The 13502-nt window shown below is 51.3% G+C and overlaps 1 protein-coding gene across 1 annotated transcript; it reads left to right on the forward strand.

Moving 5' to 3' along the window:
* The first annotated feature begins 1629 nt into the window (after positions 1-1629).
* On the forward strand, positions 1630-12024 carry LOC142853872 (chymosin-like). The gene is made up of 9 exons (XM_075979026.1): positions 1630-1691; positions 3570-3720; positions 4583-4700; positions 5061-5179; positions 7391-7590; positions 8996-9109; positions 9916-10060; positions 10556-10654; positions 11893-12024. Exons 1-9 carry the CDS (start codon positions 1630-1632, stop codon positions 12022-12024), a joined length of 1140 nt encoding a protein of 379 aa, XP_075835141.1.
* The last annotated feature ends 1478 nt before the right edge of the window (positions 12025-13502 follow it).

Below are 13502 nucleotides of genomic sequence, written 5' to 3' on the forward strand. Positions count from 1 at the left end.
TACGTTTTGCTGCTTCTCAAGGCGGTGGCAAGGCCTCTTAGCACTCACCTGCTTACTTGGGCATTCCCTTAGCACCTCTTGTATGCTCAGTGATGGAGGATAGAGGAGATACAGCCTAGAGGCAGGGCCTGGTCCATCAGAGCGGCACCCTGAAGGAAGGAAACAAGAAACAGGCTTCACCGTTTAGTACTGATTTTGCCCCTTCCTTCTCTGGCCTTTGAGGTGAAAGGTGACTGGTGGCAGCTGCATGTGCTCGTGGCCACCTCCCAGGAGCATGAGAAGCAGCAGTGTCCTAGACTTCTGGAGACACATCTGATGGCTTTGTGAAGGGTGTGCACGGAGGAGGCCCTTGCCACAGTAGGGATCAGACCTGACTCCTGTCCTTACTTCTGTTCAAATACTCGGGTCTCCTTTGCCTGGCCTCTTGGGTTCCCCACAAGCCAAGTGTGTGACGTTTCAGATGGCACCTCTTCCAGAAGGGCTGGTGTATCCAGATCCACCACCCTGGCCATTCAGCTCTTGCAGCCTGCCCTCTCCCCACTTTCCACCCTTGCCAGCCTTCCTTTCCATGAAGATGTCTGTCCTGTTCATAGCAGGCAGCTCTTGGTCTCTTGTACATCATTGCCCTGAACCCCTTGCCTTCCAGTTTCCTGCCTTATCCTGGCTTCATCACGGTTACCCAGTTCATAGGCCGGGGACATAGTTTTCTCCACCAATATTATGGAGATAGACTTTAGCTTCCTTCCTGTCTTAAATCTCTCTCGTGTCAGAAGGCGTGGCTATCTGGATTCCGTGGCGATAGGACACTCAACATACCCACTCGTGTGCGTCTCCACTCACCCCCGAGTGGGCCTCCTACATGCGGTCTCATCATACCGTGCCCCTTAAACTGCCGCTGCCTTATTCCCCCTGTCTCTTTGTGTGGGGCCTGCATCTGCCTTCCCATCTGCGCTCCCCAGTTATTCCAGCAGTTCCAGTGACCAGGCATTTGTCCCTTGCTTTCTCAGCATCCCTTTCATACGAACACTGTGTCTCCAGGGATGAACGAGCCATCTCTTTTAGACGTTGCTCTCTGCGGGAACATGGAGTATGGTTGTTCTGGACTCTAACATTGAGCTTCATCCAGGAGGTGGCAGATTATACAATCATTCTTGGTCTCAGATGCCACCTTGAGACTAGACCAAGCCCCTTCTGGAAAACTGGTCTGGGTGGGATGGACATCAGAGCATCTCGGACATCCAGTGAAGTCTGTCTAGGGATGGGGTGAAGGAGGGAGGTGTGTGGCTTGGCTGCTCACAGAGAAGAAGGCAGAACGTGAAACAAGTTCCTGGTAGCAGCCCCACCTGTGTTAGCTCAGAAATCCTGTCTAGAGGGAATTTGGTGTAGAGGGGCCTGTGTTGACTTTTCCCGGTCTGTGTACTCTTCAACTTTGAAGTCTTTATAGTGGTAGAGTTTGCAGCTCTTATCAATGTGGGTCTTGGGTAGTCTGGGTGCTATCTCACTATGTTTGTGGAGGAGCCTGAAGATGGGGGTGCCTCTGAAATCTGGGCATCCAGCCAGAAGGAGCCCCATTCTATAAAGACTGCAAGGATGGGCACTGGCTAGATCGGCGGTGGCCTGCTCTCCAGAATGAGGTGCTTTGTGTTGCTCCTGGCTGTCCTTGCCATCTCTCAGAGCCATGCGCTCACCAGGTGAATGTCGGATGCTGGGGGGGCGGGGCGGGGCATCTCATAGACCCTCCACGGGCAGGTGGATGGCTGCTCTTCCATCCCTTGGTTCCCTTGGGGAGATTCTACAGACCTGCTGTCACTTCTGTCTTTGCACGTTGCATGTGATTCTGAGGACAGAAAGCCTGGGGTTAGGAAGGCATGGTTTCTAGACCCAAACTGCCTGGCACTTGGCCCTCAGTCCTCTCACCCATTGGACAGTCTGTGCCTTCGCTTCCTCAGCTGCCATGACATTAGGGTCATCGTAGTGCCAATCTTTTAGGACTGTTATGAGACTGCATGAGTTAATATTTGTAAAAATGCTTCAAATAGTACTGGACATATGGTAGGAGCTATATATGCATCCATTAAAATAGATTTCTTGGTGTACGCGCTCCTGTAGAGAGGTCTGTAGGTTCTTCTACAAAAGTAACTAGGACATCACCTATACTGCCATAGACTGGGGGACTTGTATTTTATAGATGAGACCACTGTTCAGGGAGAGACCCTGAGCTGCCTGACACCATGTAACCAGCCTGGCTGGGCCTGCACCCTTGCTGCTTCCACCCCTAACCCAGGTGCTCATGTGTGTTCTGTCAAGGCCTGATCTCACAGAAGATGGATTGGATCCTTGAGAAGAGGTTGAGTGTCTTGGTCCAGTGAGGGCTCTCTGGGAGGGGGTGTGTACTGATGATGAAGTTTTCCCAGGTTCAAGGTTTGCTGGCTGATGTTGCTGGCTGCTATACGAGAGACAGAGCTGGAACTGAGGACCCTGGGGTGGATTCCAGGCAGGGATGGCCTTCTGGCTCTGCATGAGGTAGACGCTGCATTCTCTCTGTAACTCTCTGGAAGAAGAGGGTCCTGAAGCCACTACGTGGCACTTATGCTTCGGTAATCTCAAGTTGTCTTCTCAACCAGCTCTAGGAGGACAACAAGGTTGTTACAAGTTTTGGGGACTGTGGGACGCACACAGTTCTACTTCAATCTACAGGGGAGAAAAACAGTCATATGGTCAAATACAGAATAAAAAAGTGTTGGAAAGGTAGAATTAGCCCTATTGTATAAGAAGAAACTGAAGATAAAGGCACTCGGACCCTCCAATGTGAAGATCAGAGAGCTTTGATAGCCCCCCCACTGCAGTGAATTACAGAGGACTTGAGGAGTCTCCTGGCTCAGGGACTTGGCAGTTTTCAGGTTGCCAAGGAATATGGCAGAACCGGGTCCAGAACGGTTTCTTCTGCAGTTTTTTCTCTTCTTCTTTTCTTCTCCCCCCCCCAACCTTTTTTCCAGTTGACTTGCCTCCATGAACCCAAACCTTAACTGGGCAAAGGGGTCCCATTTGAGGTCCTGCTCTTGCTAAAGGGTTTCCAGTCACTTTAGAGAAAACACTATCAGAGAGAAAAGAAAAGGGGTTGGCAAAGGGTGGCACCAATACCACACAGGTGCCACGGTGTAGGAGACATAGAGAGCTCCTTCTGTGTCCTTTCCACTATGTGTCCTCTGTGCCTTGGCACACAGTAAGGTGACAGAGAGCATTTGGTGACCGGGCAAGTGATGGCATCCCCAGCGTCTTTCAAACCATTAATAACAAGACTCACGGCTTACTGTGTCATTCAGCTAATACAGCGAGTCTCTACCATACCGGAAAAGAAAAGAAGAGAGAGGAGCCAGGGCAGTGTGTTTAATGAAGCTAGACAGTGACCTCTAAATCGACACAGAATCTATGATTTTACTTTGAGTTATGATTTTAATAATTGGAAATATCCTTGGCCCGTGGAACACTGGCCAGAGGCTGGACTGGGAACAACAGGGTGGGGATGGTTCGTGCAGCCCAGTCTCACTTACCTCACCCCACCTCCTCAGGATCCCTCTGCACAAAGGGAAGTCTCTGAGGAACACCCTGAAGGAGCGTGGGCTGCTGGAAGACTTCCTGAGGAGGCACCAGTCAGAGTTCAGTGAGAAGGGCTTTGGCACCGGCATCGTGGCCAATGAGCCTCTGACCAACTACCTGGATGTGAGTGTTTCTGCAGGCCCTCTCAGGAATGGATTCTCATGTTCCTAGGTTCCTGCCTTGCCAGAGCATCCCCTCTGTCAGGAATTGTGGAGCCTGTAAATCGTGGAGGCCACCTCCCTGCCTGCCATCAGTAGCTCTGCCATGGGCCAGCAGATCCAACAAAGTCAGCTCTTCTGTTCTTCAGGGCTCCAAAAGCCTTGCTGGGACGGGTCTAAGTTCCAATGAACTGCTTCCTTGGACCATGGGGACCATGTTCTAGTGTGTGGTCATCAGATCTGGTGACAGCAGGGCAAGATGTCACCACAGCTACTGAGTGAGGCATGGATTGCACTTTTCTTCTCTCCCCACCCGAGGGAGAAGACCGTTGAGCACTGTCCCTTTCTGGAATCCCCTCCCCTGTCACTCTTGACAGCAAATAGCCCGTGCTTTTTATGCCTGTGCTTTCACTTCTATATATAGGTCACAGTTCTTCCCCAGCCTCCAGGGTGCTGGCAGGAGGCAGGTGGGGCAGGAGCTTGGCTGGGCTCCTGGGACTCTGCCCTCAGCAGATGCCCACCTCTGTGGCTGGCTCCTCGGCAGGATGATCTGCACTCTTTCCCAGGCAGGACTTTACTGCCGGTCTGTAGTGCGCTTCTGAGCTGAAGCCAGCACTGCTGTCAGGCTTGGGGTGGGACTGCAGAGAGACTGAAGAAGAGCCCACCCTGTGGAGCGGGCACAGCCTTTCCTTTTCTCCCGCTTGATGACCCCCTTCCCAGGTCTCTGAGTAGAAAACACAGGACCCACGAGAGTCTGTGTCTGGCATCAACTCCCTAGCGCCCCCAGCCCCTGACTGCACCTCTAACCAAGAGCTGTCTGTCCTTAGAGTGAGTACTTCGGAACGATCTACATCGGGACACCGCCCCAGGAGTTCACGGTGGTGTTTGACACAGGCTCCTCGGAGCTCTGGGTGCCCTCTGTCTACTGTAACAGCAGAGTCTGCCGTGAGTGACCTCCCAACCCTGTCTCTTCTTTTCCGGCCTCCCAGATGAGGAAATGGAGGTCTAGAGAAGACCTTGGCTAAAGTTACTCAGATAACAGAGAAAATGGGCATAGGAACCCCACACCTAGTTTTCTTCTCTTTTGTGTTTGAAATTGTACAGGTGGAGGTGGTGGGTGGGCTGGGCTTTCTTGACTAACCTATGGGACCGTGATGCCGAAAGACCAGATTGCTTGGTTTCCACAGAAAGAATGGCTGATCCATTGCTCTGTTCTTACAAGGTCTGGCGAGGGTTTCCACTCTGCTTGGGAATGTTGAGGGCAAGCTGACACCATGGATCCACTAATCTGGGTCTTTGTTGCAGAAAAACATCACCGCTTTGACCCGTCCAAGTCCTTCACCTTCCAGAACCTGAGCAAGCCCCTGTTGGTCCAGTACGGCACTGGGAGAATGCAGGGTTTCCTGGGCTACGACACTGTCACAGTAAGTGAGGTGGCAACAGCCTGAGCTCGCCCCACCTTTCCCTGCAGCTATCTTTTCCCTGAGATACCCTGGTTCCAGTGGGTTGTGCATTTGGTGGGACTGAGGATCCCTTGGGTCCTGTCCACTGGATGGCTCAATGGGTGTGGAGGTCCCACTGATAGCTTTTTGTATAATGTTCCCTTCTTTCCTCCATTGCTTATTGTTTCTGTTCTCAGAGCTCCACCCGAGTGCCTCCCTCAGTTCCTGGTGTTCATTTCCCCATCCTGGCCAGATTTGGCCTGTGTCACTCAGTTTACTCCGTGAATCCTCTGTCTATGGTCATGCCTCCTCTAGCTCCCTTCCCTGTGGCCTGTTCCATCCCAGGCCTTGGCTTCACGTCAGAATGTCACTCTCTCATCAAGGTCTCTCACCATCCTATAAAATCACACACTGCCTATGACCTCACCATGATTTGTTTCCCTTCTGAGGGCTCATTGTCCCCTGTGCCATATCACTGCTTTTAAAAATTCACTGTTGTTCTCTTCTGTTGGATAAAATGTTCCTCAGGGCATGGGCAGTTTTTTTTTGTCCATTGCTACATCCTCAAAGCCTTATACCTGGCACATCGGAGACCCTTAATAGTAGTTTATAGGCTGAAGCAAAGAAAACCGAGCTATTCCTTAGCACCTGGTCACCGTTCATTTACCCACACCACAAATGCTTGCTCTAGGGAAGACAGTGGTGGGCAGGAGGAGAGTGGACTCTCTCTAGGGAAGACAGTGGTGGGCAGGAAGAGAGCGGACTTGCTCTAGGAAGACAGTGGTGGGCAGGAGGAGAGCGGACTCTCTCTAGGGAAGACAGTGGTGGGCAGGAAGAGAGCGGACTTGCTCGTCTCATGCTTTCTAGCAAGAGGCACTCTGGTGGCCTTGTGAGAGCGTGGCCTGCACACAACAGGCAAGGCCGATGGTTCTGAACACGACTGAGTAGGCGCAAGAAGGAAACAAAACTGGAGCATGTGGAAGAGAGGGCTTGGGAACCAGAGGACCGAGGTTTGGTGGGCATGATGGTCGGTTGCAGGCTGGAACCCAAGTGATATCCTTCCAGAAGCCAGGCCTGAGGTGACCTGTGGTCAGCACTGCAGAAGACGGAGGGCAAGAATCCTGGGATGGGGGAGGAGCTGGAGCAGCTGAGGAAGGGGACAGAGACCAACATGGGGGGCGAAGTGAGCTAAGGGCACAGGATAAGTTATGAGTGCTGGGGCTGGAGGGATAACTCCATCTGGCCTTTACTGAGAAGCATGAGGCAGTTGTAGTCTGTGATAGGCTCGATTCAGATTTTAAAAGCCAAATTGACTGCTCAGCGTGGAAGTCAATTAATTTTATGGGACAGGGCAGAGGCAGGAGACCTGCTTCAGCCCTTTGTGTGGCCCGGAGCAGACTGGTGGACACATCTGCCCTCTGGGGAAATGGGCAAATCAAGACCCACCTTCTTTATCATGGTACCAATAACTCTTCAATGCACAGACACTTGGGGACTCAGTGGGTGCTCAGTTATTTAGCTTTGGCACCGACTTGAGAGTCAGGCATTGTTATTCCATTTATCGGATAAGGGACTGAGGCCTAAGAGGAACTTGTTCAAACTCAGTCAGCAGGCGACAGAACGGGGACCCACACAGAACCTGTGAGTGGCGATGCCTCCACAGATAGTGTCTGAGAGGGCCACGAAGGCACAGGTGAATCTGCTTCTGCAGGCAGCATCGAGACAACCACCATCCCACTTCCTTTGGGCTTGTCCCCAACATGAAACCCGTGTCTGCACTAAACACTGTCTCCTCTTCCCCTTCCTCTCCTCCTCAGACCAGTCATTCAAAATGAAGCAGAAAGTGTAGAAGGCCCAGCCCACCGCAACCTCTTAAGTTGAAAACAACCCCAAATTATCCATAAAAGGGAAGGAAGGCCAGCGAGGGCTGGATGCTGACCCTGACCTGTGGTCCCAGGCTGGCTGCTCCATCCTGAACTCTCTTGTCTCTGGCTGCAGAAGCTCCCCGATGGAAGTGATCATGCTGTTTCTTCTTCTTCTTCTTCTTCTTCTTCTTCTTCTTCTTCTTCTTCTTCTTCTTCTTCTTCTTCTTCTTCTTCTTCTTCTTCTTCTTCCTCTTCCTCTTCCTCTTCCTCTTCCTCTTCCTCTTCCTCTTCTTCTTCTTCTTCTTCTTCTTCTTCTTCTTCTTCGCAGGTCTCTGACATTACAGTTACCCACCAGACTGTGGGCCTGAGTACCCAGGAGCCAGGTGACATCTTCGTCTTCTCTCCATTCGATGGCATCCTGGGGCTGTCCTACCCTTCTCTCGCCTCCAAGTATTCAGTACCCATATTTGACAACATGATGAATAGGCACCTGGTCGCCGAAGACCTGTTCTCTGTCTACATGAACAGGTAGGAGCTGTGCTTAGCGAGGGTCTGACTGTCTACCTGGTAAGGAATGGATACACACACACACACACACACACACACACACACACACACACGATGGTTGAGGTGGATGTCTGCCCCTTGGAGGCATACCTGTCAAGGTAGCCACCAGCAATTCAAACGATCTCCATTCTGGTTTCTAGGCACCTCTACTATCTGTCCAAAGCCCCCACTGAAGTCATTTATATACTGGGACAAGGATGACTTTCGTGTGCTGGGCCCAGGTTCAATCTCCAGTCTGCAAATAACAGCAATGAAAGCGAAGTCCATTCACATCTCTAGATGAGCGCTTTTAACATGTTCTTCCAAAGACACAGGATCTCGGCAATCGTGTGTCATCGTCTTTGAGTTCCTATAGGGTCTTAACTTCTCCTTCCAGCAGGGAGAGAGAAAGAGGGACACTTATTCAGGAACTAGTCCAAGCCAGGCCTGGAGCCCTGGGCGCCTGCTACAGAGCTTTCTACTTTACCTTCCTGTGCTTATGATGACCTAGCTCAGCTCAGTGGGGTAGGAGGCTGCACAAGGAGAAAGAGACCACCCCGGGAGAAGAGTTGACAGTTGAGGAGAGGGGACCCTAGGCAAAAAATAGGTGGTATCTTTCATTCATGCATGCATTTAGATATTCATTCATTCATTCATTCATCAACTCCATGCATTTTTACCAGGCCTTCTGTATGCAGAGGTCAGGTCAGGACATACACATACACATCAGCAAAACAAGACAAGCTGGAAGATAGATTTTAGCAAGGGGAATAGTCTGTACACAGTAATTTTTGCCCTATAATCAAGTAATTGCGAATAGGGGCTTATGGATACCTTAAAATGCGTATGTCCATTCTGACATGGGTCTGTATGCCCGCGTGTATGTGTGTGAACATGCACACAGGACAAGGCCGGCAGGCTTCACCCAACCTGAGTGGGAGTTACCCAGGTGAGGGCCAGAAAGCCAGCAGGTTTTAAGCAGCAGGTACTATGTTCTAGAGGTAGGAAGGGTTCGAATTCTAGGAGGTGGAGCAGGGTGGGTAGATGAGGGAGTGTGTGAGTTTGCCCCACTGAGCATGCAGCAGTACCCCAGAGGGAGCAGAAGGGATCTGACTCTGGGAGACGGTTTCAGTCCAAAGTCTAGGGCCTTGTTGAAGATTCCTTCTCTCTGTGCCTTGGATGGAGGCTCATGGGGGTGCTGGTAAGACCAGGGATGCAGGACAGAACCTGTTGGTCCCCTCCCATGGCAGTGCTGAATCAGGGCTGTGGATCACAGAAGCAGGGAACTGCAGCTGTTGGGGTAGATTGGAGGGAGGGATTGGGTTTCCATCCATCTGCCTCGAGCACTCCTCATCAATGGGGCGTCTGTTGCCTTTCTTGGTTCCAGGAATGACCAGGGGAGCATGCTCACGCTGGGAGCCATCGATCAGTCCTACTTCGTAGGCTCGCTGCACTGGGTGCCTGTGACCGTGCAGGGATATTGGCAGTTCACAGTGGACAGGTGGGTGAGCAGAACTTTGCATGGGCTCCTGCAGGAGGCTGACTCTTGATGTGTGGATAAGGGGGCTCAGGAGTAAGAGCACAGGGCCGAGAAGAACTGCACCCAGCAGCTCTGAGATTATTGATTGGTTCTGATAGCCACCTGTGAGGCCAGCATCCTTTGCAAGTGGTTGTGTTGCATATCCAACCCTGCACTGGTCACACTGACTGCCTACTGCCTGGGGGGCACCGTGTTGAGCCTGTAGGTCTACAGTGGCTGTCTCATTGGTTCCCACTGAGCCTGTAGGAGGTGGGTGCCAGTATTGTCTTCAGAGTGTAGGTTATAGACCTTTGGTCTGAGCCTTTAGCCATCCTTAAGTTGATGAAGGGGTTGCTCATGTACCCATTTGGTTCATGAGGAGCTCAAGTATACAAATGTTGGGGACACTCATCTGAGACATATATCAAGTAAATGGCAGAGAAAACTTGAAACCGGATCCACAGGCAACTAGTTAATCCTCATTCCACTCAGGGAGGGGCAGGCAAATGGATTGTTTCGTTGTTATTTGGACCCTTGCAACTGTTTTCAATTTAGCCACCAATTGAGGGGAATTTTCTCTGAATTTGGAAAGTTTTGGGGGTTCCAAGAAGAGGCAGAGAGAGAGAGAGAGAGAGAGAGAGAGAGAGAGAGAGAGAGAGAGAGAGAGAGAGAGAGAGAGACCTGGACCTCCTTCCTTCCCCGAGGATCCTGGCAGGGGTGGGAAGGACCCAGGGGGAGAGGGCAGGATACAGGTTGATACTGTGTAGCCGTTATGCTTAATCTTCCAGGATCACCATCAATGACGAAGTGGTGGCTTGTCAAGGTGGCTGCCCTGCCTTTCTGGACACAGGCACTGCCCTGCTGGCAGGCCCTGATGGAGACATCCTCAATATCCAACAGGCCATTGGGGCTGTGCAGGGCCAGTATGGCCTGGTAAGGTCAGGCCCTTTCCCTACCTCTAGAGAACCCCTGCCCCTCCCACCTGAATCAAGAGCCCCTTTCTGCCCAAGAAATGACGAAGAGGATTGTTGGTTGAGCCCGGTTTTCAAAAGTGGGCAACCGCCCCTTCCAGCTTTGGTCTGTGCTTGCGATGGGAGTGCCAGTGGTTGGTCTGCGGAGAGGCTATGCCTTTGTGATCTTTGTGGTACTCTCATGATCCACTCTGCTCACTCCTGCCAGCAACCAACCCCTCCCCTTTTCCCTGAGGCCCTTGTGCACTCTGGTTGACCTAGAAGGAAGATATGCCGGCAAGCCTCTCTTTGTCCCATGCTGAAAGCTTATCCCTCCTTGTGGGGCCATGTTTTGAGAGCCAGATTCATCTGGAGGGTGTCCCTGTTTCCCTCTGAGGAGAGCCACACAGTGTGGAGGAAGGAGCTCTGTGCCAGCAGTGCCTCTCTTGATAAATGCCGTCTCTCGTCCTTCTCTCAGTTTAAAGTCAACTGCTGGAGTTTGGGGATGATGCCCACAATTGTCTTTGAGATCCATGGCAGGAAGTTTCCACTGCCACCCTCGGCCTATATCAACCAGGTATGAGCTTCAGGAGAGCGATGCTCTGGGTCCACCTAGTATCCCTTCCCTTGGGACTTTGGCAAGTCAGTGGAGTCAGTGAGGACAAATGACATGGACCAGGCAAAGCATGCAAGAGCCATAATATTCATCATTGAGACTATTTGTGTGGCCTCTATAGCTTCTTGCTGAAAGAAATAGGAAACAGAAAGGACACCAAGGGCTTGGAGGAGGGATATAGATTGGACCCAAACCAAGCACAGAGACCCCCATCTACTGTTCAAACTTCCAAGCCCTGGCAGCACAGAATTCTATCCAGAGTTTCCATAGATCATTTTGGCTGTCGTGGGCACTGCTGGCCTCAACATGGCCTGGTCCTGAGTACCCCAAACTAGTGATGATTAAGGGCAATGAATGTTCATTGTGATGGTAAGGGGTTAGATGTGGGATACAGTACATGGGGTCAGGACCTCATCGAATAACCTCAGATTAAGTACATTTCATTTTTTAAAGATTTATTTATTTATTTATTTATTTTTTTTGCTTTTAATCCCAGCACTTGGGAGGCAGAGGCAAGAGGAGCCCTGTGAGTTTGAGGCCAGCTCCAGGACAGTCAGAAATACATAAAGAAACCCTGCTTCAAAAAATAAAACTAAAATTTAATTTTTTCATTTATGTGTCAGAGTATTTTGCCTGCATGTTTGTATGTGCAGTATGTGAGAAGCTAGTGTTCATAGGGATCAGGATAGGAGATCAGATCCCTTGAAACTGGAGTTACCGATGGTTATAAGCTACCATGTGGGTGCTGGAAACTGAAGCTTGGTCCTCTGGAAAAACACAAATGTTTTTTTTTTAAACTCCTGAGCTCTCTCTCCAGTCCATTATTTCTATTTTTAGTTATTTTTAATGTGTGGTGTGTGGGTGGAGAGGTGGGGCGGGTATGTGTTTGTGTATGCAGTTGCCTGTAGAGGCCAGAAGAGGGCATAAGATCCCCTGGAGCTGGACTTAGAGGCAGTTTTGAGCCACCTAATGTAGATGCTGGGAACTCTGGACCTCTGCAAGAAGCAGGTGCTGCTAACTGCTGAGCCATCTCTTCAACCCCTACTTTCTTTATCTGTTGAGTATGATGAATCCCATTCTCCTTGCTTATCCGGGAAGGTGATTTCAAGGATGAAAGGGGCAACCGAGAGTAGTTGAGTGATGGGGTAGAAGACCGCTTGTCTTTGAGTCCAGCTTCACCTCAGTGTTGCCTTTTCCAGGAACCGGGCTCCTGTACCAGTGGCTTCAAGTTTGGTTCCCAGATGTGGATCCTGGGGGACGTTTTTATCCGGGAGTTCTACAGTGTTTTCGACAGGGCCAACAATCGTATTGGGTTGGCCAAGGCTATCTGATTATACAACTACACCAGATTGTGTTTTACACACACACACACACACACACACACACACACTAATAAACACCGCATTTCTTCAAAGACTGTTTTCTCTCGTTCTCTGGAGCTCTGCACTAATATGGGGTTGGGCTTTGTCTGCCATGTACTGTGTGGGCAGAGCTGTGACAAATGAGCCGGGGACGGATAGGGCTATGGTTGTCTGGTAGGAACTTTCACCAAGTTCACCAAGAGCTATTTCAAGCTGAGGTGAAGGAGACTAAGCATGTGTTGTCCGCCTGTCTTTCCGCTCTAGAGCTTCCTAGAGGAGGCCATCTGAGGATTAGAGGCAAAGGCAAGGGTGTGGTGCTGGGGCTGCCAAGAGAACACTCAGGCCGTGGAGAGGACGCCTCCAGCCTAACAATGAGTAGGGCTTCATTGCTGTTGCAGACAAGGATGGGAAATGCAGAAGCTCTCCAAATGGTCCAGAGTCCAGCTCTGCTGCTGATCTGTGGTGGCTGGAACCCTGGACAGTGTCCAGTTCTTTCTTAGGACACACACTGACCATCAGTGCTCAGGGCATCTTCATCCTGGTGTGCTAGGCTGGCAGTTGAGGTCAGGTGCCAGCTGTCGAGTTCCCAGGGAGGACTGTGGTGCCAATGGTAGGCCCTCACTCTCAGCCATGCACAGTCTTCCTGAAGGAGCCGTGGCAGGGTGAGAACAGGGGTTGAGGAAGATTTGCTGGCTTTCCTGCTGTGTGTCAGTTGGGCCCTCAGTCACCTTGGGGGACGGGCAGATAAGCTTCCAGAGAGGATCCCCAGAGCTTGGAGTCTGCGTGGACTCCCTAGAAAATGCTCTTCTGGAGACTGCACATGTCTGCTTCTATTCCCTTCTCTCTCTCTCTCTCTCTCTCTCTCTCTCTCTCTCTCTCTCTCTCTCTCCCCCTCCCTCCCTCCCTCCCGCCCTTCCTCCCTCCCTCCCTCCCGCCCTTCCTCCCTCCCTCCCACTCCCTCTTCATCCCCCTCCTCCTACCCCCACCCCTCTCTGTGCTGGAGAGCACGGGGAAGTCAAAGGACAGCCTTGAGCATCATACTCAGGAACACTGTTCACTCTTTTGAGACAGGATTTCTCATTGGCCTGGAGTAGCTCACTGATTAGGCTAGACCAGCTGATCAAGGAGCCCCAGGGGTTCTCCTGGCTGTGTCTCCAGTGCTGGGGGCACAGCTGTGTACCATTATGCCCAGCATCTTTCCATGGCTTCTGGGCCCAAGCTCGGCTATTCATGCTCACGAAACAAGTGCTTTATTGACTGAGCCATCTCCTCGGGGCAGGTACTGCCGCCTCTTGACTGGCGTTTCCCCAGGAAAATGTAAGAATTCGGACGTCTGTCATGTCAACAAGAGTCAGTCTTTTGTGGTCATAGTTATGTCGCACCGTGGTAGTGAAGACGAGACCTGCTCTCACCGGTGGAGCCAACCCTCTCCCTCATGGAAGGCCTCG

The sequence above is a fragment of the Microtus pennsylvanicus genome, chromosome 7 (genome assembly GCF_037038515.1).
Source record: "Microtus pennsylvanicus isolate mMicPen1 chromosome 7, mMicPen1.hap1, whole genome shotgun sequence".
Taxonomy (NCBI): Eukaryota; Metazoa; Chordata; class Mammalia; order Rodentia; family Cricetidae; genus Microtus; species Microtus pennsylvanicus.

Coding starts and splice junctions, on each gene's coding strand:
- LOC142853872 (XM_075979026.1), top strand. CDS start 1,630: ATGAGGTGCTTTGTGTTGCTCCTGGCTGTCCTTGCCATCTCTCAGAGC. Junction 9,110..9,915: donor TGGCAGTTCACAGTGGACAG/GTGGGTGAGCAG, acceptor TTAATCTTCCAG/GATCACCATCAATGACGAAG. Junction 10,061..10,555: donor TGCAGGGCCAGTATGGCCTG/GTAAGGTCAGGC, acceptor TCCTTCTCTCAG/TTTAAAGTCAACTGCTGGAG.